The sequence below is a fragment of the Saccostrea cucullata genome, unplaced genomic scaffold (assembly GCF_032062105.1).
Source record: "Saccostrea cucullata isolate Sc308-1 unplaced genomic scaffold, CSIRO_AGI_Scuc_v1 ctg362, whole genome shotgun sequence".
NCBI classification, from domain to species: domain Eukaryota; kingdom Metazoa; phylum Mollusca; class Bivalvia; order Ostreida; family Ostreidae; genus Saccostrea; species Saccostrea cuccullata.
In genome coordinates this window covers 233093-259847 of record NW_026930844.1, presented here as the reverse complement: position 1 = coordinate 259847, position 26755 = coordinate 233093, and the positions used below count along the sequence as shown (strand labels likewise).

General features: G+C 31.2%; 1 protein-coding gene across 1 annotated transcript; it reads left to right on the top strand.

The window, feature by feature from the left end:
• The first annotated feature begins 255 nt into the window (after positions 1-255).
• LOC134230310 (GTPase IMAP family member 9-like) lies at positions 256-25311 on the top strand. The gene is made up of 3 exons (XM_062712080.1): positions 256-331; positions 7241-7563; positions 24457-25311. The coding sequence occupies exons 1-3, from the start codon at positions 256-258 to the stop codon at positions 24484-24486; spliced, it is 429 nt and encodes a 142-aa protein (XP_062568064.1). The 3' UTR covers positions 24487-25311.
• The last annotated feature ends 1444 nt before the right edge of the window (positions 25312-26755 follow it).

Here is a 26755-nt window from a genome sequence, read left to right as displayed (position 1 = left end):
TTTCAACTTGAAAATTATCAATTCAAGCCATTTTTGGCTGAAAAGAGTGTTGAAATCAGACATTGATTTGACAAAAAAGATTTTTTTAAGAAAGATACTAAGCATTAACTGTCAAAAGGTTTTTTTTTTAATCGGAGAGCCCTCATGTGTCACCCCTGCCTGATTCATAAATGAAATTGTACTTAAGTAGTGTAGGGATATTATATTTTCTCTTTTCAGGTGTAAAAATACAACATAGTGATTTCTGGTGTAGATATGATTGGAAAATGGAAAATCTCTATTTTCATAGCAATTGTCATACTAGGATTGTTTCAAGGGCAGGCTTTGTGTGGTAAGTTACTAATTAGCACCTGCTTATTTCAGTGTCATTTCAGGCAGATGACTTGAAATAGGTTCTTTTTTGACAAACTCATATATTTCAAAACGTTTTTTGTTCTTTCTAAATAATTAATTTTGTTAGTAGAATCTACAAAATATACTGATGAAAATACTGTAAATGCTCTAAATTACTTAAAAGTACATTCTTGTACTTGCTGTTCTTGAGCGCTGAAACAATAAAACAAATAAGACACAATAAAGTTTTGACAAAGTATTATGTATTCTTAATAATTGATCAGTTAAAGTACCATATTCCACATAAAAGAAAACAAGGAACTTGGAAAACAAAAAAAAAAATAATGAAACCGATCCACTTTTCAGAATTTAAGTCCACTTCATCTTTAACTCGTTTTTCATGGGAGTATTGCCCCTGCGAAATGATATTCATAATTTTAGGAACCTTAATGAGTTGTTCATAATTGTTCATGAATGGTTCTTAAAGGAGTCTTAACAGGTTCATAAAAGTAGTTCATGAAAAAAAAAATCATGAAAACATTTATTATTCATAGTTCATGAACAAATATGAATATTGGTAATTTTTATTTTAAAGAAAAAAATAATACGAGGGTTGTCCCAAAAAGTCGTAGACAATGTTAATAACTTTTTTAACACGCAACCAATACTGACCAAATTTTGCATAGACATAATACATTCAATGTTCTTTAAAATTGTGAATTCTTAATTATATATCTTTCATATAAATTATATTGGGACGATTTATATGAAGGCCGATATGGTCTGTCGGCGCACGACCAAAATTCGGAATAATTGACGCATATAACTATTACATTTGCTTTTATTTCTTTGGAACTATGTAAAAGATTGAATTAAAATTGAAATCACTGAAACCAGAATCAAAATCTTAATAATGTGTCAAATTTTCATATAAATAGCATTAGAAACAGAAGACTGGTGGCATGATTTTCAAAGTGTTGTTTGAATTGAGATTGATGAAAATGACGTCGTTGAACGCGAACCCGGCGCACGAAAATATGTTACAAATTGTTTATGGTATGCTTTATATTCATCAGAGACGGGGAAAAGAGTACAGAAAGGACATTACACACTATATTTTAATAGAAAAGTTTTTTTAATAGTATGAAATTCAAAGATAGTTTTTCCTCTTTAGAAAAAAAAAAATAGTTATGCATGTAAAGAAGAGTACTGATTGTTTAACGCAGACATTCGGGAACGTTCTGGGCCATGAACGTCATCAAACAAGGTGTATTCTCTGCTGCATAAACTGTAAGGTGATCTTTCAAATAATTTAATTTTGACTAAATTTGAATCTGCTTCAGAAAACGGACAGTAGTGAATTTGAATTATTCCCTTAGTCCAGTGTGGTTTTTCACTATAAGAATATTCATTTGGATGTTAATAGCCTCATGTGAAGCAGAAAAAGGGCCCATGACGTTATGAGAGACGTAAATTACGCTTGCTTTCGTGCGCCGATGTACACTTACATGGTTTCTTTAATTTTTCATAGTTTTCTTATTAAATGTGGTATAGTCATGAAACTTGATATACATGATCATAAAATGTTACTCTTTGCTATGGCAAGAAAAGAAATTTGATTTCGCAAAGAGAAAATAAACTATGTTCCCAGTCTACGACTTTTTGGGACAACCCTCGTAGTTTAAGGTAATAAATGTTCATGAATTTTAATGAAGACTAAACATGTAAAAATAATTGTCACAACCGATTGCCAGAAAACACTCATTTCTCCCATAATACAACTTTTGCACGCAGATGCACTTGTTGAACATTTAGCCCCTGATTTAATTTATAAATGCTTTTGTTTTGATTTTGAAAGTATGGGATCAGAGCTGAGTAGGCGAACATGAGGTTAAAATCACTATTTTCTACTCTATGTAATTAATAACTTAGATTCTTCAGGATAATAAACTCTGTTACGAACTGTCTAGAATGGAATTTATAATTGAATTATGATCGTAACATAAAGAACGCTGCATCAATATTAACAGCTTTTTTTCCTCATATTGAATTTCTTATGTTTCATCATCATTTAAATTGGCCAGCTATTAATATTGTGCTTTAATGGGGGGGATATGTTGTTCTACGTCAAAGCAGCGTTATGTGACGTCACAATAGCAACGTTTGCTTTTTACCTGTTGACTTTTGCAATAATGATATAGGAATAACATTTTTATTAATCAATAGTATACACATTTAAAAAAAAAATAATTCATCATTAATTACAGTCTTATTTGATTTAAAGAGTTTGTTAATATTATAATTCTCTTCCTTAAGTAGATAATTCAAAGCATTTTAAGCTGTGAGGAAATACCCAGATGATATGCTTATACATGTATAAATAAGTGCAAAAGATAAAATTCAGCAAAGAAAGCGGCTTAAATCAGGGAAATACGATTAATATTATGTTTACGATTAATTGTAATTTCTGGATAAAACTAGAAATGTGTTTGTACGTTTATTTGCTTATTGATTTGTAGTACATGCAGATTTTATTGTATAAAGTCATTCCTAAATTCTAATAGGTGTAAGTTGTTGATGGGGAAATGGGGGAGGGGGGGGGGCAGAATGATTAGAATGAAGAAGAAAAAAAATTAATCTATTTAAATGGTTTCTAAATCAAAACAAAATACTCGTTTTTCGCAAAATAATTTTATATTCAGATGTTTGCCTTTATTTTAGTGCAGAAAGGTCAAAATTTATGAAACAAGAGTACAAAAATAAAAGAAATCTTAATTTTTCTCGTTTATTATATCATAAAGGTATACTTTTTTCTTTGTTTAAAATAAGAGATAAATCGTTTCTTTCAAAATATTCGAATTACGACATTTTCACACAAAGAATTTTTAAGATATAACATGTTATGCAGGTCGAAATTGTAAAAAAAAAAAAAAAAATACGACAAGAAAAACGGGGTGATACGTACATTGTGCGCCTTTATATTTTTTCATGCGAAATAGATTTCAATAATTTGCCTTCATTTTATGGAAACGAGTCATATAAATTGAATACATGTTGATTTCGAATGTGATTTGACATTTTTGGTTCTTTTTAGCGCATATTTTGAGTAGATCAAGAATGTCTGAAATTAATCTATTTTTAGCATTTTATACTGTTTTTGCACGTGCTCCTGTGTAAAAATAAGCAGATAAAAGTATTTTTTAATACCTAAAAATTAAGAGCAAGTGATCAGGAAAGAAATGTCAAACTTTTGAAAATTTCACACAAAGATTTTTCGGACATAGCCCCCCCCCCCCCCCCCCCCCTTTAATTATATCATTTTTCACGACACGACTTTGTTCGGCTGAATTTTGTCTATTTGTCAAACTTTAAACAAGTTGTAAGAAAATTAAACAGACTTACAGTCTTCGTAAAAACGTATCATAAATTTATTGACAACTAAAAACTTAAATATCTTGTCCGTACTGTACCGTACCATTCTTGGGTCGAAAAGCTTTATATTTTGATGCAGTTAAGAAGTCACATTTTTCTGTCCATCGTGTGTAAATGATACAGCACAGGCTGCATGGTTGTGAGGAAGCCATGAACCACGTTCGTATTCTGTAGTCTATTCTCATATACACTTTCATAGCTCAGGGTACTCAGTTTGAGGGCGAATGGTTTCAAGAGATATTTGTTGTCCTCTGATATGGAGGCGGCCATACTTGAATACGAAACTATGGCTAAACAGGTAAAAAAAATCCCATTCAAAAAATGATATAACATATTAATTTTTAAAAATTAATTTCAGTGAAAAATCATTAAGATAGTGTTTGTTATTTTTTGTCTAACAAAAATCTTAGCAATTCGAAACTATTTCTTAATTAGCTCTGCATGACACATTTTAAAAGTCGCAAACTTTGAAATGCGCAAGACGTTGAAAAGTGAATTGGTGGAGTGGTAAGATTAGTAATCAGGCGTAGTCATTCCTTGTCAACCTTTGAAGAAAATAACAGAATTCGAAGAAGGAATATCCAGAGAATCAATTTACTTTTAATTTATAACTGCAGATATTAGTGGTGAGTTACAAAAAAATGGAGTCAAATGCTGAATCTGTGAGATATTTGTCAAGATGTTACTTTATATTTGTACGATTTCAGTTATGTCCTTTTCAATGATAATTTTGTCAAACTTTGTTATGAGTAGGAGTTCAACCAAATTACGTTACATTTGATAATTAAAGATTGAAACATTGATCCTGTTCACCTATAACATATTGAACATGGCGAGCAAGGGAAACAGGAAAGCTCCCGCTAGGAATGCTTTAAAATATGGCAGTGCCTACGATGCCGAATTAAATAAAACAAATATGCAAAAAAAAAAACAAACAATTAAGTCTTATGTTTTCACGATTATGAGCATTTTCAGAAAACCTTTGTTCTTGTAGGGAAAAGTGAAACAGTTCACAGATAATGTTGCTGAGTTGAGATCAGAAGATTAAAAAACTCTGGCTGCCAAAAAAAAAGAATATAAAATATCCAGGCTTTTGATGAAGAACAAAAGAAAGGAATAAAATATGAATCGTAATCGATCAAAGGATCCAAGTGATGAAATTCTGAAAATTCCACGGGGAAAGCCAATAAGATTTTTTTTTATTTGACCACCTCTGCTCAAAATCCTTGAAAGCCCATTTAGCTGATGCCCTAATTGCTCTATACACTTTTCTGCCAGACTTGGATTAAAAATCATCCCATTTTAGGCATACACTTTGAAATACGCTGAATAAGGAACCCACTCTCCTCTTGACCAAGTAAGGTTAAGGATTCTGCAAAGAGTCGCGTTTGAATTGAAATTTTTCATAATTTTACTATAGGAATGAACTACATAATTTATTTATTATCGTAATCACTTATTATTATCATAGTTGTTTACTTGAAATTCATGAAATCATGAGTGTCCAATTTTAACTTAATGGGATCTTCATGAACAATTCATGAGCTCATTCAAGAATGTAATTTATGAACTTTTCTTAAAAGTTCTAGAATTATTCTTGATCATTTCGCAGGGGTGGTAATTTTTCACTTCAATTGCATTATTATAATTATGTGACTATAACTTGGCTTCAACACAAATGTTTCAATAAATATTGAAAAGTCTAATTCATTGGTAAAAAAGACATGAACTTTCAACAGCTTATATTATTTTTTTTTTTTGAAAGAATTGCAATCATTAATTCTATGTAAACAAAAACAAATATATGATGTACGGTTTGAATAAGTATTTATATAAATAGTTGCATAAGTAGTTAATATACTTAGATTTTGTATACTTTATTTTATAGTCAATGTGTTTTTCACTAATTGAAAAGCACACATAACACAGTGTTCATGCAGATGGCCTTGACGAATAGAATTATCCAGATTAGTGGCGTAAATGACTCATTTTAGCTCACCTGAGCCTAAGGTTCAAGTGAGCTTTTCTGATCAAAACCTGTTTTTCTTTTGTCTGTTGTTGTATTGTAAAAAACATTACCAGAGGTATCATGCATTTTCAATTGATAGTCATTAACGTAGGCACAGTCAGGAGTCCCAACCATTATGATAGATTGTTTGTCTATTAATTTACTTTCGTTATTAGATGTTCATGAAAATAACTTGAAATCTTTGCTTCCAAATGGACATGGTTTTCAAGATGGCTTTCTTTGAGGCATTGGAGTCCTTTATAACATTATATGAAAAAGTACTACAATTACTAGTTAGGGTAATTACCTTTATCTAATTAAATCATTGCTTTCAACTTCTGTTAAACGTTGCATTGAATTTGATAGGCATTCTTCCAGGAAAAAGTGTTTCATTGTTATTCAAGAGTTAAAAAGTTTAATATGTGAAAATTACCCCCCCCATTCTTTTCAGCCTTCTTTGTATAAATATGTATTAACCTGGTCTCCGTCATTCAAGATACACTCAACATGCGTTCCTTCGTATAATTTCATATCTATTTAACATTATTTACAGTATAGAACAAAGTTCTCCAAAAGCAACAAATCTTAAACGTGAATACATTCAAGATATCTTATTTATATTGCTTCAATCCTGCAATTGATGACAATAAAAGGGAATCGCTATCTGTAAATCATATATTAGACAAGGCGACTCAGATGTACATAGTGGATTTTTAGCACTTCATATTGAATTATTTTCTATATCTGATTAAATATAATTATATATTAATTTTAATTAAATTTAATTTAAATAAATTAAACTTAATTTAATTAATTATAAAGCTTAATTTTACTAATGAATTAACACAATCACATGACGTTGTGATCAATCTTTGCGGATCACAATTTTTTTTTCTGAATCCATATCAACACTCTTTAAAACTGATGACGACGTACGCAGAAACATGACCTATATTATCTTGTACATCAAAAAGTCCCTTGACATTATGCCTATATTAATCGATAAATGTTATGTAATTGATCTCTTAAGTGTTTACTATATTTGATAGGCCTAATTATCAGAGGGTTTATGATAAATTTATCATAATAACAGTTTTATCAGAAGAACTGTATCACGTATCTTGTCAGGCGCAGATTAAATGTATAATATCGAACTCGACCGTCTCATTCAATCTGATAATCACCGCCTGTCAGACCAAGTTGATACGAGTTTTCGGATTAATTAATTCATGATAATGATATATTTATCAAATTAGTTTTTATGTTGTTGCAATATAAATCCTTCAGAATGAACTTGACTTGAAGATGATAAATTATACGTTTACAGATTTAAGTGAAGTTTATTGTTTCCAATAATAATGTATTATTTCATTTTTTAAATTTATTTTAAAACTGATTATTATTTACAATATATATCTAGCTCATCCCTGAAAAGTCTTACAATTCTAATTTCCATTTGATAAATAGAAAACCCTGAAGAAGAAATTCGTTTAATTCTTATCGGCAAAACTGGAACTGGTAAAAGTGCAACCGGGAATTCCATTCTTGGTAAACATTCCTTCAAATCTGCAGAGGGACTGGAGTCGGTTACTAAAACATCAAGTGTGGATACAACTTTTCGATTCGGGTATAAATTAAAAGTCATTGATACACCTGGACTGGAAAGTACAAGCTTATTAAACAAGACTCTTGTAATGGAAATAAAGAAAGCAATTGACATGGCTTCCCCAGGACCACATGCTCTGATATTACACTTAGAACCCAAAAGACTAACAGAAGAGGATGAAAATGTGATTGAAATGTACATATCTATGTTTGGAAAAGAATGTTCCAAATACTTGGTATTGTTATTCACAGACAAAAACAAGATACGAAAAGTTGGAAATACAATAAAACATTTACTAGAAACGATATCACCGGAAAGTAAGATGGCCAAACTTTTAAATGCTGCAGGGAACAGATATTCAGAAATAGATTATTCTGTTAATTTACAGGAACAGGAAGAAGACGTTAATAATCTATTAGAAATAATAAGGAAACTGAAACAGGAAAACGACCCGCCGTATCTGATCATTGATTTAAAGGACTTTGCAAAAGAAACCTTTCGGTTTTTTGGCTTTTTGAGCACCTTCATTGATCATCTTGAGACTCTACTAGGAAAGAATGGAGCAAACTGTATTAAAAAAATTATTGATTATACTGGTACCTGGGCAATAAGATATTCGATACAAGATATCAGTGAACTATCACATATAAATATATTTGATCTCTTTCAATCGATGTTTTTGTCAACATATCACACATTTATTCCATATTTTGAAGATTATCTATCCTCCAAGATATTTTATTACCTTTTGATCCTTGTATCTTTTATCTTTTTGTTAATTGTTCTTCTGAAAAGTTTACAGAAACTCTCTCCCGTTGAACAGAATAATCAGGCCTGAAAACTTTAAAGTTAGAGCAGAAAGAACAAATTTTAAATAGCAACATTATATAATTGATAATAAAAATGACAATCAAACCAAATCTTTATCTGGACTTAGTATCCGATTCAATAAAAATCAACAGATTCTTAAACCTTCTTAAGCATACATAACATACGTGTGATGCAACAATGGTAAAATTTGGAATCAAAATTTTCCATTAATATAAATGTATATGTTCTAAGTTCATGATCTTAAGGTTGGATGCCTAGTGTTGTTTTTTTTCCTTATAGAATATCTAGCCCTTTCAACTTGGTGAAATAATTTAACATTTAAGTAATATATCAAACCATATATAGAGCTTTGACAGATCCATTAAGTATGTAAATCGCTGAATCAAAAAAAAAAACTCCTAACGGCTGATAAGTCTGATTTGATAGAATCTCACTTTATCTCACTTCAAAATTAAAATAAGTTAGATGCTTGCATTACAAGATCATAAATGTCAAGGTGATGACATTTCACTTTATCTGAATCGGAACTTGATGACTCACAGTGAAAATGTTCATACTCATCACCTCTGAATGCCTCTCTGCTCTTAATGACTACTCTAATGCCCATTGTGAAAAGAGTTATCAAACTTTTCACATGCAGCATTCTGTTTCCCTAGCTTTACATCTCAGAAAACTGCTGATTTTGTAAAGATTTTGTACGGATTGTGAAGTATATATTATTATTATTATCAAAAGTAAAGCCAGCATCGGTAAAATAAAACACTAATAATGTTTACTGACTTTTCGGCCAATCGCAAGTTTATAGTCCCTCTTGACAGCAAACTATTATTCTCGGTTGCCCCTCGGGCAATAGTTTGCTGTCTTGGGGAACGACAAACTTACTATTGTCCTCATAACCAGTAAAAAGGTGTATTATAATTACATGTGAGCAATCACATTACCAGATTTTACCAAGCTAAAGGTATATGATATATAATTATATTAAGACTTCTTTTTATTTCTTTTTTATGTACAGCTGTGTGTCATAATTTAACAGAGTTTTATTTTTTCTCGGTCTATATATTTCATTGAAAACAACATTTTGTAAAATTCTTAATATGACGACATTTAACAGATTTTATTACAAATATCTTGATAAGTCAAGATATAATTGTAATTGGGGAAAACAAAAGTTTTTACTAGATCAGCATACTAGGTATTTTTAAAATATTATAATTTAAGCGTGACGTGAAGTTTTAAATCATATACATACAAAGAATTATAGTCCACATTAATCTTGAATTTTAGAACTGATATTAAGTGATGAACAATCTGTTAATAAAAATGCATATGTATATATGTAATGATATTCTGAAAAAAGATAATACCTAATCATGTTCTATTTTAAGTCCTGAAAAAAATAATGAAATTAGACAAAAAATGACCGCTTGCCAATGATTTTACAAAATGTTGTTTTCAATTAAGAAATAAACAACGTTATTAGTGAACATGGCGTTATGAATAGCAATTGCTCTGCTGGCATATTCCATGATGCACGCTAGCGCATTATGGAAAATATGCCAGCAGAGCTATTGCTATTCTTTACGCCATGTTCACTAAATAGTCGTTGTTTATTACTTATATTTGCATTCTTTGATGTTTTCAAGAATATCAAAGGAAATCCTGACTTACTCAAGGGCGCAGCTTCTCCTGTCTTCAGTAAAGAAAACCATACAGTTTTAAAATCAGTACACCTGATCAATACTCCTTTTCTCTAATACATCACAATTTATAAAGTATTTCCTTCTCAAACACAGTTATTTGGATCTGGATAGAAGCAGCGCCGTCATAACAATCTCTTAATTTTTGTTTTGATGTGGCCGTTACTTCATCGATCAACGTTATTGAAATCATCTGACAAAAATAAGTAATTTAACACTATGATAAAAATGAGAATGCTTTTATAATGATTATAACTCCAGTATGCTTTTCTGTGATTTTTTTTTTGGGGGGGGGGAGGCATTTTTTCTCATTTTTTTAATTGAAAAAGATATAGATCTAAATCCCTTTCTGAATGTTATTACCCATGTGTGAAGAGTTATCTCTCTTTGAACAAGTATGCATGTTACTTAAAAACAAAAAGTTTTATATTACAATTAAATACATTGACCAAAATAAGATTTTTAAAAATATCTAACAGCAATTTTAAATTGTTCTGAATTCCTTTCTTTCCAAAAATTATTATTAAAAACTTATTTTTAGTGCTTTTACGAAACACTTCATATATATACTTCTCAACCTTTTATATCTGTGTAAGAGAACATGCTCTACACGAGTGAGCTAGAGCAATTGCACTCATAGCAGAAGCAGTTGCGTCTATAGTCCTATGAACGCAGTTGCTGGATGCAGGTTCATAGTGGGAAAGAGCAGTGGATATGCAAATATTGAAATATAAGGTGAATTATTATGGCACACACCTGTATATCAAACCGAATAAATGATGCAATCAAAATAATAATTGTTTTATTTACAATGAAAACAAGTCTTTAATACAGTTTTTGACCGTACAGTTTTTGAATCTGTACATTTGTTTACATGTGTACGTGTTATCAGCTGTTTATGTCAGATACACGGTCTCTAACAGTAGGCCTTAAGTTAAATCTTTATGATAGAAAACATTTTATTCATTAAGTTTTACTCACAATTTATTTGTAAACTTGTTGGAAAATATCAAACCATTGAAATGACGCAACAAATGGCTGACAATCACTTCCGCGTTGTCAGAGCAATGTAAGCTGTCGCCAGTGTCTCTGTGTCTACTGTCTTACTGAAATCGTAGATTGAATGATTTTAATCAAAGAATGAGTACATCTATTAAGTACGTCATTTGGAACCTTTTCGGCTACCAATTTTAAGCTTTACATTAAAATATATCGCTAAATTCATCTATAATTTATGTACAAGTACATGCTTTTTATATTTATTCTTAGAAAATTTTGTCAATATATATTTCTACAATAACAGACAATGTAATTAAAAAGAACGTAATCAAGTCTTAAAATCCAGAAATTTGAAGGGGACAACTTTCGAATCTAACGTATCAACAAATAGGCGGAGACATTTAAATCGCATGATTGTAGAATGTACTTGACAACATTAGCACATATAATTTTTTTTCGCACTACAAATTTGGAGAAGAGAGAAATTGTGTTGTTTTATTGTGCACAATTAATGATTCTACTGTTTTGGGATGTGAAACATGTCTCGTCCTACAGACTATATTACAGAGGCGGCATGAACATATACATATTCTTACAAATTTAACATATGTTCTAATTCAATTAACTCGTCTCTAACGAACAAAAATTATTTAGAATTATAACAACTTGTCAATATAGAAATGAAAGCGTTTCCTTACCAGCATTTATTAGACGTATACTGATTCTATACCTTCCTCCTACAATGTATCGAAAAAGCAATTAATAAAATATTACAATACAAAATGAACTTTTTAATACAATGTTTAAATGTCCTCACTTAACTGATGAAAAAAAAACATAATATAAAACCTATATGTATGAACACAATTATGCTGCCCCCAAAAACATAGATAAAAAAACATCGATTTATGTTAGAAAAACTATGGAAACCTGTAACTCCGCAGCAATTGCGAGGTAAACAAAATGAATGGCGGACTCATTCTCACAAACTTACTTAATATCATGAATAATAATGTACAATTACCTTACTTGTTTCAAACATCCTGCAGCTGTGCACCAGTAATGTATATTAGAACATTTCAACCTTAATAGGCTAAGTAAAATTTCAAAAAAAAAATTATATATACGAGGGTTGTCCAAAAAGTTCCTGGACATTGACTTTTTATTAAATAAATGGTTCTATATGGATCTATTGTTTATCAAAATATTTCTTATGAAAAAATAAGTCAGAATGATTTAATTTTTACTGAAAAACTTAATATTTTTGTAAAAATTGGGGTCTTTAAAGATGGCAGGTTTTGGGCACGGACCAGTTTGACGTTAAGCTAATTTCATTAACGTCAAATATTTAGCTTATGACGTAACACATGTTCACGGACACACACCAAATTTCTGTCTTAAGGCAGAACGCACTTCCAAGTGCTATGAACAATGTTTAAGTATAGATTATAATTTATTTAATTTTAAAATTCAAAACAATGCAAAAAATATACGTTCGTCATCTAAATAAACAGTTTGTATACTCAAACTGCACAGCCCATTCCGACGCTGCGCTAGATTTATGACGTCATAAATAGAAATCTCAATTTTCAGTAAATTACATGTGTTTTTAATTTTTTGTAGTGTCCTCGTATTTGTACATGTACACATCGTTGAAAAATCGTGTATACCGATCCCAAATCGATACACTAAATATATTTTAATATTTTTGAGTTGTTTAACATATACCTTGTCTCTTACGTTGTTTCAACCATTATAAACCTGACGGTTTTGATTGGATGCCCCGTGCAGACAGCCTACGTCGCTTTTTCCGTTGCGTTTTAACACGTGCTACGGTTTTCTTTTAGTATTCTCGATTTCTATATGATAAGCAATTTTGAAGATATCTTTAATGATTATAGCCTCTTTATTTTTGTTACACAGATTTTTTATTAGTTTTTGACTTCTTTAATACAGAAAATAATCATTTTAATCCGAACACTTTAAATCAGAGTTTATACCATTTAAACCTTGGTCCGTGCGCACTATCTGCGTCATTAAAAGATCACAATTTTCACAAAAATATTACGTTCCATCAGTAAATATAAAATCATGCTGACTTGTTTTTTCATAAGAAAAATTTGATATACAGCAGATTTATATAGAACCATTTTTTTTCACAAAACCATCATTGTCCACGAACTCTTTGGACAACCTTCGTATATAGAGAGAAAAAGAAAAATTATCAAGAACGTAAGTAAATTGTTTCCCAACTTTGAAAAATAATCTGCTCTGTACAAACCTTTAATTTCTTTTGATGAGATTTGTTTGATCAATCCTTTAGATAAATATTGTTTCAACTACATGTAACTTACTCTAGTAAGCATGCAAGTAGGGGCAAGAGAGTGGATGTGTGTGAATGCAGCCAAGAAAAATCTTCGAGTAAGTCAAAAGCGTGATTCAATTGTATACCTGTTGTTCTACAGGTATCAACCTTTAAACACTGACCAATAGCTACTGTCGCTTTCATTAGAGAAATACCGACATCTTACGAACGAACGTAACCAAAAACAGGGATCAGTCATTGTTGTCTATTGTATTCACGGTTTGATAATTGAATTCTTCAATTTTATTGGGATTTCGATAGATAAAATCCCCATAAGATACCCCAAAGCCACGTTCTTGTCGAAGTCGCTACCGTGACGCTTCAATACATTTCAATGGACATTTAAACGAGCAAAGGGGTTCGAGAAGGGAAATGAAAGGAAAATTTAAAAATGTCATTCTGTGGCATGAAATAAAAAAAATAGTATGTGCTGATTTAGTTGGGGTCGAAAGGGGGGGGGGTACTTTACGAAGGGCGATCGGGACAATAAGAAAATTATGGTCTAAAATTAAATTGCAATAACCCAAAAACTTTAAAGAAATTCTTGTTCAAAATACTATATGCTGCGAAAAATAAAATTAATACGGCTTTTATACACAGGTATTATAGCCATATCGTAAATCCAGGGGGATGCCCGGGCGTAATTTTTCCTTTGATAAAGTTTCTTCTTACATACATGTATGTTAAAAATCTTCATATAATTCTCACGGGTGCTAGTGGATTGGACCCCCCGCCTAAAACATCCCAGACCCAAAGCTTTTTTTAATTCACTGTAAAAGCTCAAAGGCTTCTCGAGATATTGCTCGAAACAAAAGTGTAACAGACAGACAGAATTATAAGACTAATGGGCAGACCGAAATATTATAATTGAATCCTCAACTTTGGTGGGAGGGGGTGGGGGGGTGGCGCAAAAATAGAAATTAAGTGAATTGTTTTGACATAATATTAGATATTTGAGAACAAGTTCCATATTAGCATGCCATCATCGGACCTATGCCGCCCCCCTTCCCCACCCCCTAGAATATTTGTAAATCCGGGTCCAAAGATATTTTTGGACTTTTTTTTCATTTATAACATTAATTTTACAATTTACAACATACAAAATTGATATCTGCAGTTAAAAAATCAGAGGTGATTTAAGATACTACGGGCATGTTTTTTTTTTAAATAAAAAGTGAATTCTATGTATTTTTTGGATTTTTCATATGAAATACATTGTACAAACGTACTAGACGGTTAGTTTATGAAATTAAACAAATATTAATATCTTGGGACCCAGTATATATATGCATGCGCGGATCTAGAGGGGAAGGGAGGAGGGGGGGCTGGGTCAGGACCCCCTTGGAATATACAAGGTTAAAAATGTATTATACTAAAGCAAGAAAAAAAAAATTACATTGGGCCCCCCTTGGAAAACGCTGACACAACCCTGGTTAACGCAAATATGTGTGCAATTTGTATGAAAAGTGAAAGATTTTAGGAAATAGAAGTTAGAAGTCATAGACTTACCCCCCCCCCCCCCTCCACACGAAATAGGTTTTTCACGTTTTTTTTGTTGTTTTTTTTTTGTTTGTTTTGTTTGTTTTGTTTTGTTTTGTTTTGTTTTGTTTTTGCTTGCTTGCTTGTCAAGAAATTTCTGGTATTGGTATTTTTTTCGGACTGGGGTGGACCCCGCCCCTGGAAAAAAATTCTGAATCCGCGCCTGTATATGTATATTGGAGGTGGGTTTGGGGAGGTTGTCTGGTCTACAAGCACTTGTGATGAGCATATGTGTGCACTGTGCACATACGTTTTAAGGATGCCATGACAACTAAATGGCAATTACGTTTTCATATTATTCCCACTTTTAAAAGTCCGTATATATTATTGTCGGTATTCTGGAATCAATCTTCTTTTTTCTGTTTTGTTTTACAACAGGATGGTGAATATATATTTTTCCTTACAAATGAAGCAAATTATAATTTCGCTTTTAGTTGTTATATGTATATTGGACCTTGGTCTGTGTGTGGTCAAAAGTATAAAGTTTTTCTTCTAATTTTATATTTTGACGTATAATGCATAATTAACAAACAATGACATAGTTCAGCATAACTTTAAGAACAAAGAAAAGAACTTTATTATGAAAAATGCACAACCCTAAATAAATGCTATATTCAGCCTTTTTTTATAATCCACACATATAAACAGATAAACATGTACGCACGGTCGTATATAGGAACGAGGTTGAAAGGTTGGGGATAAGCGCCCCCCCCCCCCTTGAAGTCGATAAATTAAAAAAACCTTATACCTGTATTATAGAAAACTTAGCTACTGTATGCTTGTGCCCACTCAATTAAAAGAATCTTTCATTTTGGCTTCCCAAGGAATTGTTTGGCAGTGACTCTTAACTTTTGGTTGAGCTTCCCCCCTCCCCTCTAACTGAAATTACTTACTTCAGGCCTGTTACATGTTATATATTATATAAAATAAAAGCAGCCCAAGATAATTTAGTTAAGATCGCCATTTAATACATCATCTAAGAAGATACTGTCTACCATGAATGCTAGTTTATTTCTTTGAAGTGATATTTTAATAAATTTTAAAAAGAATCTCTCTATCTCTCTATCTCTCTAATTTTAAAAAGAATCTCTCTATCTCTCTCTCTCTCTCTCAATACAAGACACTTAATAAAGCGTACTACCTATTTACTTGATTGTTTCAAGCTGTAAAAGGTAACCTTTCCCCATGTGAACAAGGCGCACACTACAAGTAGTGTAAATACGTTTAATCACTGACGCATGACAAACGTGTTTCCTAATCTGTCTACAGTATTATGGTGTATTTTTTTTCCATTTGTTCGCTTCTTTAAAACATTGTAAGTGATCACAAAAAATATCACATGAGCAATTTTCAAATACAAAGTGGTTAAAACATTATCAGTTCTATTTTACACATAAACTTACTTCTTCCGATTTTAAACTTTATATGGGTACAATCACTGGTCCCGGGAAAACTATCGAGATACGGGAAGTTAGGGAAAGTTACGTTCGTTCGTAAGATGTCGGTGTTTCTCTGCTAGCACACAACAAACAAAGGCACGTGTCCTAGTACATATGACAAATTCATTGTCAATACAAGAATTCATCCAAAACACCCCTTATAACGAAATGAGTTTGCGAACAATATGCGCCAGGTGGCAACAAAGTATGTAAAAGCTATTTTAAGCAAATAAGTCATAGTAAAGGTCACGAATTCATTTATCTGGTGTCATTTGAAAGAGATTCATTAGTGGAATATGCATACCATATATGATGTCTTTATCTTTCATGGTTCAAAAGGTAAGGCGAAAGTTCTAAAAAAAATTGTTTAGCATCTATGTCAGATACAGGGTCACAGGGTCACTTAACTTTGTGTCATATTGTAAGACCTTTGTTACTGGAGTATGCATATCAAATATGAAGTCTCTATCTCTCTTGGTTCAAAAGTTGTGGCAAAGGTTTAAGTTGAATACAGACAGTTAGATAAACTGACAAACAGACAGTACAAAAACGATATACGCCTGGGATCTATAAAAACAAGAAAAGACTGATGTGACCATCAATTGTTGATCGGGAAATAAATAAAGTAAACAATAGAAACGACTCTTGATCATGAAACCTCTTCGATATGTTTGAAAAAGGGGTGCGTCTAAATGATGGAGACGAAGGTCGAGAATATTTTGAAAACATAGACGGATGAAAATCGAACAAAGACGATACCCTTTTAAACTTTATCAATTCCTCAAGAAAAAGTTTGCTGCATAAAGATGAATTGCAACAAATCATATGCCTCACCTAGATATTAAAATAATATTTCACTATAAGAATATATAAAACACGAACGGTGAAGAGTACGTTTTTATGCAAATGAAATGTAAAATTCGATGTTTTAAAAAAGGGAACTGTCATTTTTCTATACTAAATGATAAGCAACTTTATATATAATTAAATATGAAAAACATGTACATTTTTTACAGAATTCACTTTATGAATGTACACCTGTACTATTTTGTATCTGGTAATTTCTAAACGGAAAGAACATTGTGGTTAACAATCTTTTTAATGTTAAAAAACCTTAAATTCTGAATAATTTCTCCCACCTCAATCCCCATACACCAACACTTAAACTTATATGTAAAGAGCGGTCCGGTCCTCCTGGCTGCAATTACAAGTTAAGGAATTTCCACCCTCACAATTTTATAGGTTCAAAGTACAAAAATTGCATTTATTTTCATTCAATATACTTAAAACTTTCCATTTATTGCAAAAAATGTATAGGTCACCATATTATTTAAGATGCGAAACATAAATAAACAGAAGTGTATATCAACATTATAAAATGTACATTTTTTGTAAACAGTAGTGAGAAAAATATGTAAAAACTGGTTAAAATGCATAATTCTGATGCTGAGTGTTCCTAAATACTTCTTACTTAAAAGATACATTTGAATTGTGAATATCAGGTAAACTATTTTACAGAAAAGCAAATGCCTGAATGAAGAGACCTTAGGAGGAGTTATTGCCCTTTTAAACATAATTAAAAGAATGAATAATTAATTAAATATAGAAAATATGCATTTTTTGAATTCTTTAACTAAACAATACAGTAAAACTCGTTTAGTACGAACACGGATATAGCGAATTTACGGATATAGCGAAGTCATTTTGGATCCCCAGTTATATAAATTTAATGAATTTCTTATACGGTTATAACGAATTACGGATATAGCGAAGTGATTTCATAGGTCCCAGCGACTTCGCTATAACCGAGTTTTACTGTATTTATCATTACACCTATTGTAAAGCATTCTTCCAAGAGATATTTCTCTATGAGGTATGAATTTAAACTAATTACAGTTTTTGCAAAAACCTATGACATCATAGGAGTGTGGAATTACCTTAAATAAGAAATAAATCATCGTCAAACTCTATTTTAATTTGCGCAACAACTTCCATAGTTTGAAGTTGGATGTAAAATTTATACTTCTCAACAGAGACTAAAAATGTTCAAAGAAAACGTAAGTTAATCGAACAGTAGAACGTCACGTGAGTAAGATGATTACAATATCAATCGTTGATACTCGGTAACCTTCTAATTAATTAGCCATCTTGACCATAGTTTGGAAATTTTTAAATTAGATATGAGCCGCAACTTTGCCAACATTGTCCTACATGTATAAATATATTTTAATTCAAATACACTTTCTGTGCGAAGAATACCCATGACCAAATTGTAAACAATGTCGTTGAAAAACAATAGAAAGTTGACAAAATTCTCAAAAGGTAATGTCGTTTGGCATTTTTTAATATTTCAATGCAATAGAATATACCAAAACCTGTTTTCAAAACATTTGTTAATACCTATAGAACATAAATTTATTGAATTTTTGGATTTGAAATTCCGTAAAACATCGGGATTCAACTCTCATAGCTTAAGCAATCATTCTTAAATACCTGATTACAAATTAAATGGCTCGCACAAGTACAATGTATTTCGATCTATCACCATCCTTTTCTGGACGACCAAATCTTTGATTCTCATTTTCCACGAATACATATATTTCCAAACAACAATCTGTTTACCATTACTGATCACAAAATATTAGCATTTCACAAAATATTCCCAGCAAGATAGAATCTTTTCTGGCTTTGCCTGATGAATTCAAAGAGTAACCGCCTTCCAAGAGGATATACACCTTGTGTATTTTTTTTAATCTGAGATGAATAGTTAGTGCAATAACTTCGCAGGTACATGTATGTTAAGGCAGCACATGGACCAGAATTCGGCGAAGTAAGACTTTTTATAATTATGTAACACTAATAAATCGGAAAAGTCAAGCATAAAACTTTTGTTATAATTATGCATTCTATAGACTGCAATGGGACTTATACTACATGAAGCACTTCACCACGACGTCACCAGGTGACGTCTAAAATAAGAAAATATGACTTAATGAAAAAGTTCAACACTACCCAGGGGATAATTGATTTTATTTTGTAATAATGATTATGTAAAAAAAAACATCTCTATACCATGAAAAGTGCTGCTACAATCCTACTGTCCTATCACAGAAATAATTATTCAACACTTTCTGACGAAACCTTCCCAAAATTTTTACATTTTGTTCATAACATCGAAAAAAATGCATGAATTCCCATAAACCATACGATTCTAGCAGCACTTTTCAAAAACAATAGAAAAAGAACTTAAGATAGAAACAAAAATTAAGTTTCAAAGTTTGCGGCGTAGTGTGAAACTTTTGCATCTTGTCTGTTACGAACGACAGAGGAAAGGCTGATCGGCAAGTAAACACCCTCCCTGCTTTAATTTTACGAAGAAATTGTTGAAGTATATTACCTTACCTTATTCATAACCTTTATTCCCACATGAATAACACATGATATTCATTCTATATGCTTGAAAACTCCTATTTCATGTATTTGTTTACATGAATTCTCGTCACGTTTCACTTTCACTCTGCTACTGCATGATCAACAGTAATGACGTCATGGGTTTGGTATTAACCCCTGTGATAACGACAGACACCCAAAAACGACAAAATTCTGTTTGTATTATGCCTCTGCATATTTTTATTAATTCTTACGACCTCAAATCAATCTTAGATATCGATTATAAGAAATTATTATCTCTAAACTTTACATCATATAGCTTACTATGACGTCATATCATATAGACAAGTAGAATATTTGGTTGTAACCTAAACCAACCTGCGTTATATTCGAATGACTTTCTGAAATGTATATTCAAAAGCAGAAATTTAAAGCACCGTCTCCCAAACTACCTGGTCTGGGTAGCCCTGTCAATCAAGTGCTAAAAGTTTCTTCATTATATGCTTGAACTAGATTGAAACTTACTTACTTACTTGTTCCTGTGTATACCCTGTACACCTTGTTTGGTGATAACTTTCTCATAAACTTTTGTTATCCTTTGAAGGTTACTGAACATGGTTTACAAAACTATATGAAAAATTTTAGATCGATTATATCTGAATTAAACATACCTTTTATTTAGTATTTGAAGGATCCTAATATAATATTCATAAAAATACTAAACGTTTAGTTAATCTTAACATACTAAATAGTAAAATTAAAGAGGAAATATGTAAACCTTAACTGAGTGTGTTTTGTACATATTTTTAATTTTATTGAAATATTACTAATATTTTCCAGGTCTATTTCATTTTCCAGTTCCTTCTTTGGAAAAAAAATTCTAAGAAATATTCACGTTTCTGATCATGCGACATGAAATGAAGTCTCCTCCAAGAAAAAAAAAGTTGTTTGTATCATTTGTCCTTTACATTTGAATTTATAGTGCGAAATCATAATAATTTTTAAATGGATACATGTAGGGGTGTTTTCAAACATTAAGAATAAATCAGAATATAATTGAAAAGAAACCTTTTACTACTAAATTAATTTAAAATTGTCTCAAAATCCCAACACAGGTAAAGACATCTGGGTATTTCACTGTGTATTAAATCAGCTTTTAGCAGACAAATGACCACAGGTAAACTGCTAGCTCTGAAGGCATTCAAACCTGTTCAAAATAAGCCCCTCCGTCAACTTAATATTGCCACCTGGTTAAAAAATATAGCCTTTCATTCATGCCATTCCAATGAGGGGAGGGGTTCAGAACAACAAAAATTGTGCATTCTTGAAAATTTTTCTTTTCTTTATTCTGGACTTCAATTGGACAAGGTTCGCATGGTTGTAATAAGCTGTGAGCATTGCTAAATGGATTATGTGGTGAAGTAACATGCACATTAATTCTTTGAAAATCTTCTTCCCTGTTCCTGAGTGCTTGATTGTGTGTGTCTGTTTACTTTAATTCATCATTCATATTCATTCTGTTCTTTGTAACCTGTACGTCTTAAATGTAAATGATATTCATAGGGTTTGCATACCTAATGCCCAATCTATTCTGTAGTCTGAATAAGTATTGTTTGAATTGAATATGTTGTAAAATTGTTCATATTCATTCTGTTCATTGTAACCTTTACGTCTTAAATGTAAAGGATATTCATAGGGTTTGCATGCCAAATGCCCAATCTATTCTGTAGTCTGAATAAGTATTGTTTGAATTGAATATGTTGTAAAATTGTTTTTAAGAGTGTTGCATAAATAACTGTTTACAATTAATTTCAGTACAAATTGCATTGGAAAAATTATACAAATAATATTCAAATAACTGTGTTCCACTTCCATTTTCTATGACCGTGTAATGTTGGGCAGCACCGGGAGAATTGCGACGGCATGGAAAGCCTGTCTTGATTTGCATAGATAGCCAGCTGATTGAATAAATCCATGCTTTGAAATGGATCTAGTATTAAACATTGTATGTGACTGGGTAGATTAAATACATGTATTAAGTAAAAGAATGCGGTCCTTTCTTTTATGTAAATAATCCTATCTCTGGCGTTGATATGACATATTATAGGATAAAACGCTTAATAATATTCAAGATAGTTTTTCCTATTGAAAACGTTATTGGAGATATATATACATGTAACAAGAGGCCCATGGAAAACATTGCTCACCTGAGCAAAATGGCTAGAATAAAAGCATAAATCAATTTATTGTTGAAAAGTTGAAACCAAATAGTGGTCGCAACCAATCCTTGAAAGGGAAAGGGTATGATTTGAACAAACTTGGATTTACACTTTCTAATAAGCATGCTGGCATATTTCGTTGACTACTCGTGGCTTTTTTTTTGGCCTTTACATTGTTGCCCCGTCCTACATGTACCTCAGGGGTCATGAGTTGAACAAAATTGAATCTACACTACCTAAAATGCTGCCGTATGAATAAGAGTAATTATGCCTTTGCTATTCTTGAAAAGAAGATTTTTAAAGATTTTTCTACGCTTGTATGTAAAACATGGATTCCATGTTGTGAACCCACCGTATCCCTAGGGGTCATGATTTGAACACAGTTGAATGTCCACTATCTGTATGCTTCCATACAAATATGATCATTCATGCATTTGCTATTAAAGAGAATTTTTTTTATAGAATTTTCCTATATGTTTCTATGTAAAACTTTGATCGACCATTGTGGCCCCACCCTACCCCAAAGGGTTATGATTTGAACAAACTTGAATTTCAACTACCTGAGGATGCTTTCATATAAATATGATCATTCATGCCTTACCTATTCTTGTAAAGAAGATTTTCAAAGAATTATATATATATATATATATATATATATATATATATATATATATATATATATATATATATATATATATATATATATATATATATATATATATAATCTTTGAAAATCTTCTATATATATATATATATATATATATATATACAGTGTATATATATATTTTTTTTTCTTTGTAAAATTTTATCGTCCATTTTGTCTCCACTCTATCTCATGGGGTTATAATTTGAACAAACTTGAATCTACAGTACTTTAAGATGCTTCCCTATAAGTTAAATATTTCCTGGCACAGTGATTCTTGAGGAGAAAATTTTTAAAACATATCAAATTTCAATATTTCTGAAATATCTTCCCTTGAAAAAACTTGAATTCCCTTAACTTAAGGATACTTTGTGCAAAGTTTGGCGGAGTTTAGCTCAGTGGTACTTATGAAGAATTCTGTGAAAAATATGAGAAAGTTAACGACGACGACAACAACAAACAATGGACAAATTTTGATCAGAAAAGCTCACTTGAGCCCTTGGCTCAGGTGAGCTAAAAATGTAAGCCTAAAGAATAAAACACAATTGAGTGTAAATGTAATTGAAAACATCAAAACTGTGAATATCTATTGATTAACATATAGTGTTAAATCTAAAGCAAACTACCATGGCGCGGCGCCATGCCCCTTTTTCTCGGCGCCATGCCCTTTTTTCCAGCACCATGCCCTTATTTCCTAACCCAAAATTATTAATATGCCCAGTTTAGGCAATATTCCTTTGCTGTTCTGTTTATTCAGTGCAAGCTCATTGCTGATAATCCCTTTGTTTACACAACGACAGGAAATCACTTCACGCTTGAACGCACCACACAGCCACCTGGCTAATTAACATGCCTCAGGCTGTCAGGGTAGAGGATTTAACTTGAGAAACTGTCATTTGATTGCATTGATTATGCAAGAATAAGCCCAAGACCAAGGATAAATTAACTTGTAAATTATTTACTAATTAAAATCAGGATCGTTTTTTAAACAGAAAGTAGAATAATACACATAGTTGAACTTGAAGAAAAAACGGATATTTTATCTGAATAAAATACTTACAGTGCACCAAAAAAACTGAATGTAATGTTATAAAAAGGCTTAAAAACAACAGACTAAGTTAGTTTCTTTGATTGAACAGATAGATTTGAATAAGCTGAGGGTCAATGTTTCTAATTGAAGCCAGAGTTTTTTTTAACAAAATATATTGGGAGTAAGACCAGTTTTCACTTTATCCTGTTGGTAGACTATTTTCCAAGTAAATAGAATGGTCTCTACATATATTTTTCAAAATGTCCCTCCCCCTCTTCCCTGAAAAAAGTATTTTTAAATTGACTGTACTAGTACACAAATAACACAGTCCAAGTAGGTAAAAAAAAAAAAAACCTCCAAACTTTAATAATTTTTGAAGATGTTTCAGCTAGATTAATACCATTACTTTCTCAAGTGTAACCTTACTACTTTTTTGATTAAAGTAATTGGATGTAAATGCCTTTTTATATCCTTTTTTGTTTCAATAATTGTCATGTCAGTCCAGGTGTGCTAATTGTGTTGATATTTTTAAAAAATGAATGGAATACAGATATATGAATTTATCTTTAAAATACTTGTTTAAATAAAGATTTCAGTATGAAAGGATATTAAAAGTAATTAAACATGTTAAAGTATGTAAAAATTAATGATTAATATAATCTTTATAAAGACATTTTAATACATTTGTTTTAAAAGTGCCCTCGTGAGATCCCGTTGCGACACAAAGTGCCCTTTTGATTCCTTGATTACCATGCCCTTTTTAGGGTCTAGATTTAACACTATTAACATACATGTATTAGTTTTTATTTAGAACCTTTTTTTCATGTCAAAAAAAATCACCAATGGGCAATCGAATAAGAAATGCGATACAGTGTATATGAAAACGTAAATTAATTACTCTACGAAACATTTTTTTTTTCAGGGATATGCAATCAAGAAGAAATCCGCCTAATTCTTATTGGAAAAACAGGATCTGGTAAAAGTGCAACGGGGAATTCTTTACTAGGGAAGATGGCGTTCAAATCTGAAAACAGCTTAGTGTCAATAACACGTACCACATCATATAAAACGAGTTTCAGATTTGGTGGTAAGCTTGTTGTGGTAGATACTCCAGGACTAGCCGATACAAACTTCAGCGATAGAGATGTGCTCATAGAAATAACTAAGTCATACGCAATGGTTTCGCCAGGGCCCCATGCTTTTGTTATGCTCATTCATCCTAACAGGTTTACTAAAGAAGATGCGAAAATACTAGATACATACAAAAAACTTTTTGGGAACGAATTTGAAAAATATTTAGTTCTTGTTTTCACAGATAAAAGGAAATTTCAAACAACATCCGATCTTGACACCTTTGTAAACAACATTCCTGAAGATCATCCAATAAAAAATCTCATTAGATCCGTTAAAAAGCGATATATGGCACTCGATTATTCTCTTAACATAGAAGATCAAAAGGAAGACGCTTTCACGCTATTGCAAAAAATAGAAGACATGAAGGGACAAAACGATCCTCCATACTTCCATACCCCGCTAACTAAGTACACAGAAGCTTTATATCGCCATATTGAAAAAATTCTGCAAAATGATAAAAATTATAACGAGAACCTCAGGGATGAAGTAAGGGGGGTAATTTTTGAAATGTTTACAACATATGCTCCATATATTGCTGCAGTTGCATTTACTATCGGATTAACGTATGGATATGGTCTTCCTCTTGCCATAAAGGTTTTAACATATTTGCAATCGATTAACGATTGGAATTTAGCATTTAAATCCATCTTAGAATTACTCTATTTATTATAATTTTATAATTAAAATCGGTCAAATATACATGTGAATATACATATCTTTACAATATGTCATAAAAAAATATGAATTTTTTGTCGCAGTGTTGTTTAAAATGTAAGTTCATGAAGATAGTGGGAAATAAAACTGAAGATACACAAGTCTATATAAGTCTGATGTTCTATATACTGCCAATCTGTTCTGTCATGCAGGTATGTTAAGGCAGCTCATGGATCAGAAATCGGCGAATCAACACTTTTTTATAATATGTAACGCTAATAAATCAGAAAAAATATGGATAAATATTTTGCTATCATCATGCATTCTATAGACGTCAATGAAACATATACTACAAGATGCACATTTCATACAAATTCACTTATTTTCAATGTGTTTATTTTTAATGAACATGAATTTGTATGATTTGAGGCACCATATTTATATGATTAAAGGTAGATTGTAGTTAGATTTTTAATTTTTGGACGATGAGTGACATTTATGTTGAAATCGTTAAAAGCCTCTACATCATACACTTCTTTATAGAATCAATTCATTTTCACATCTAAATAATGTTTTGTTTTTTTTTATTTTGCACATTTTGTATTAAGAGCTAGTCTACGAAAAAATCATGTAAAATTATAAATTTGTTACACAAGTCACATTTTAAAAAGACGAATTTAAATACATAATTTTGAAGAGAATGGACCTAAATAACTATTTTGAAATTTCTTTTTTTAAGAAAGGTGTTCTCCTATTCGAAGTAGCCCCTAATCTTTTTATAGCCCATTGGAAGGCTGGATTTTCAAGGGAAAATGGCACTTTTACAATCCTTTCGAAAATATAAAATAAAACATAGATTTTGAAAATTTGTCTTCTATGTTGAACTGATAAGTATGACTTTTTGTTCATAGTTGAATTTTGTTTACCATTTGGGAAATTCAAAAGGTTTTACAACAGAAAATCTTCTTGACTTTTTATATGCCTATGAGAAATTGTATATTCTTTGTTTGCTGTGATTATTCATTAACTATCAAGAGAATGTATATCATTAAATATGTCGTGTTTTTATGAACAGGTTACGTATATTTTATAATGATTTGGCGTATAAAATCGTACTTTTGCAAGGGCACATGCATATTTATAGGTCTTAACCATTTTTTTGAATATAGATTAGGGATACTTTTCTTAACTTGTAAAGTCCTGCTGCTTACTTTAAATAGAGGGCGTGATTTGATAAATACACAAAATATTTGGTAAAAGATAAACATATTTCGACATTGGCCTACTTACCTGAAAATTTAACTATTAAAATGCGTAGTCTATTCAAAGCAGCAGCACTTTTCAAAAACTACAAAGTAAGCAGAAACTTTGAATAGCTTGAATTTTTAATTTCAACTAGGGTATGCCCTTGTGATATTTAAATTTGTTCATGA

Excerpts from the sequence above, each read along its gene's own strand:
- LOC134230310 (XM_062712080.1), top strand. The coding sequence starts at position 256 with ATGATTGGAAAATGGAAAATCTCTATTTTCATAGCAATTGTCATACTA. Across the intron at positions 332-7,240 it reads TCAAGGGCAGGCTTTGTGTG|AAAACCCTGAAGAAGAAATT; the intron begins GTAAGTTACTAA and ends TTTGATAAATAG. Across the intron at positions 7,564-24,456 it reads TAACAGAAGAGGATGAAAAT|GGATATGCAATCAAGAAGAA; the intron begins GTGATTGAAATG and ends TTTTTTTTTCAG.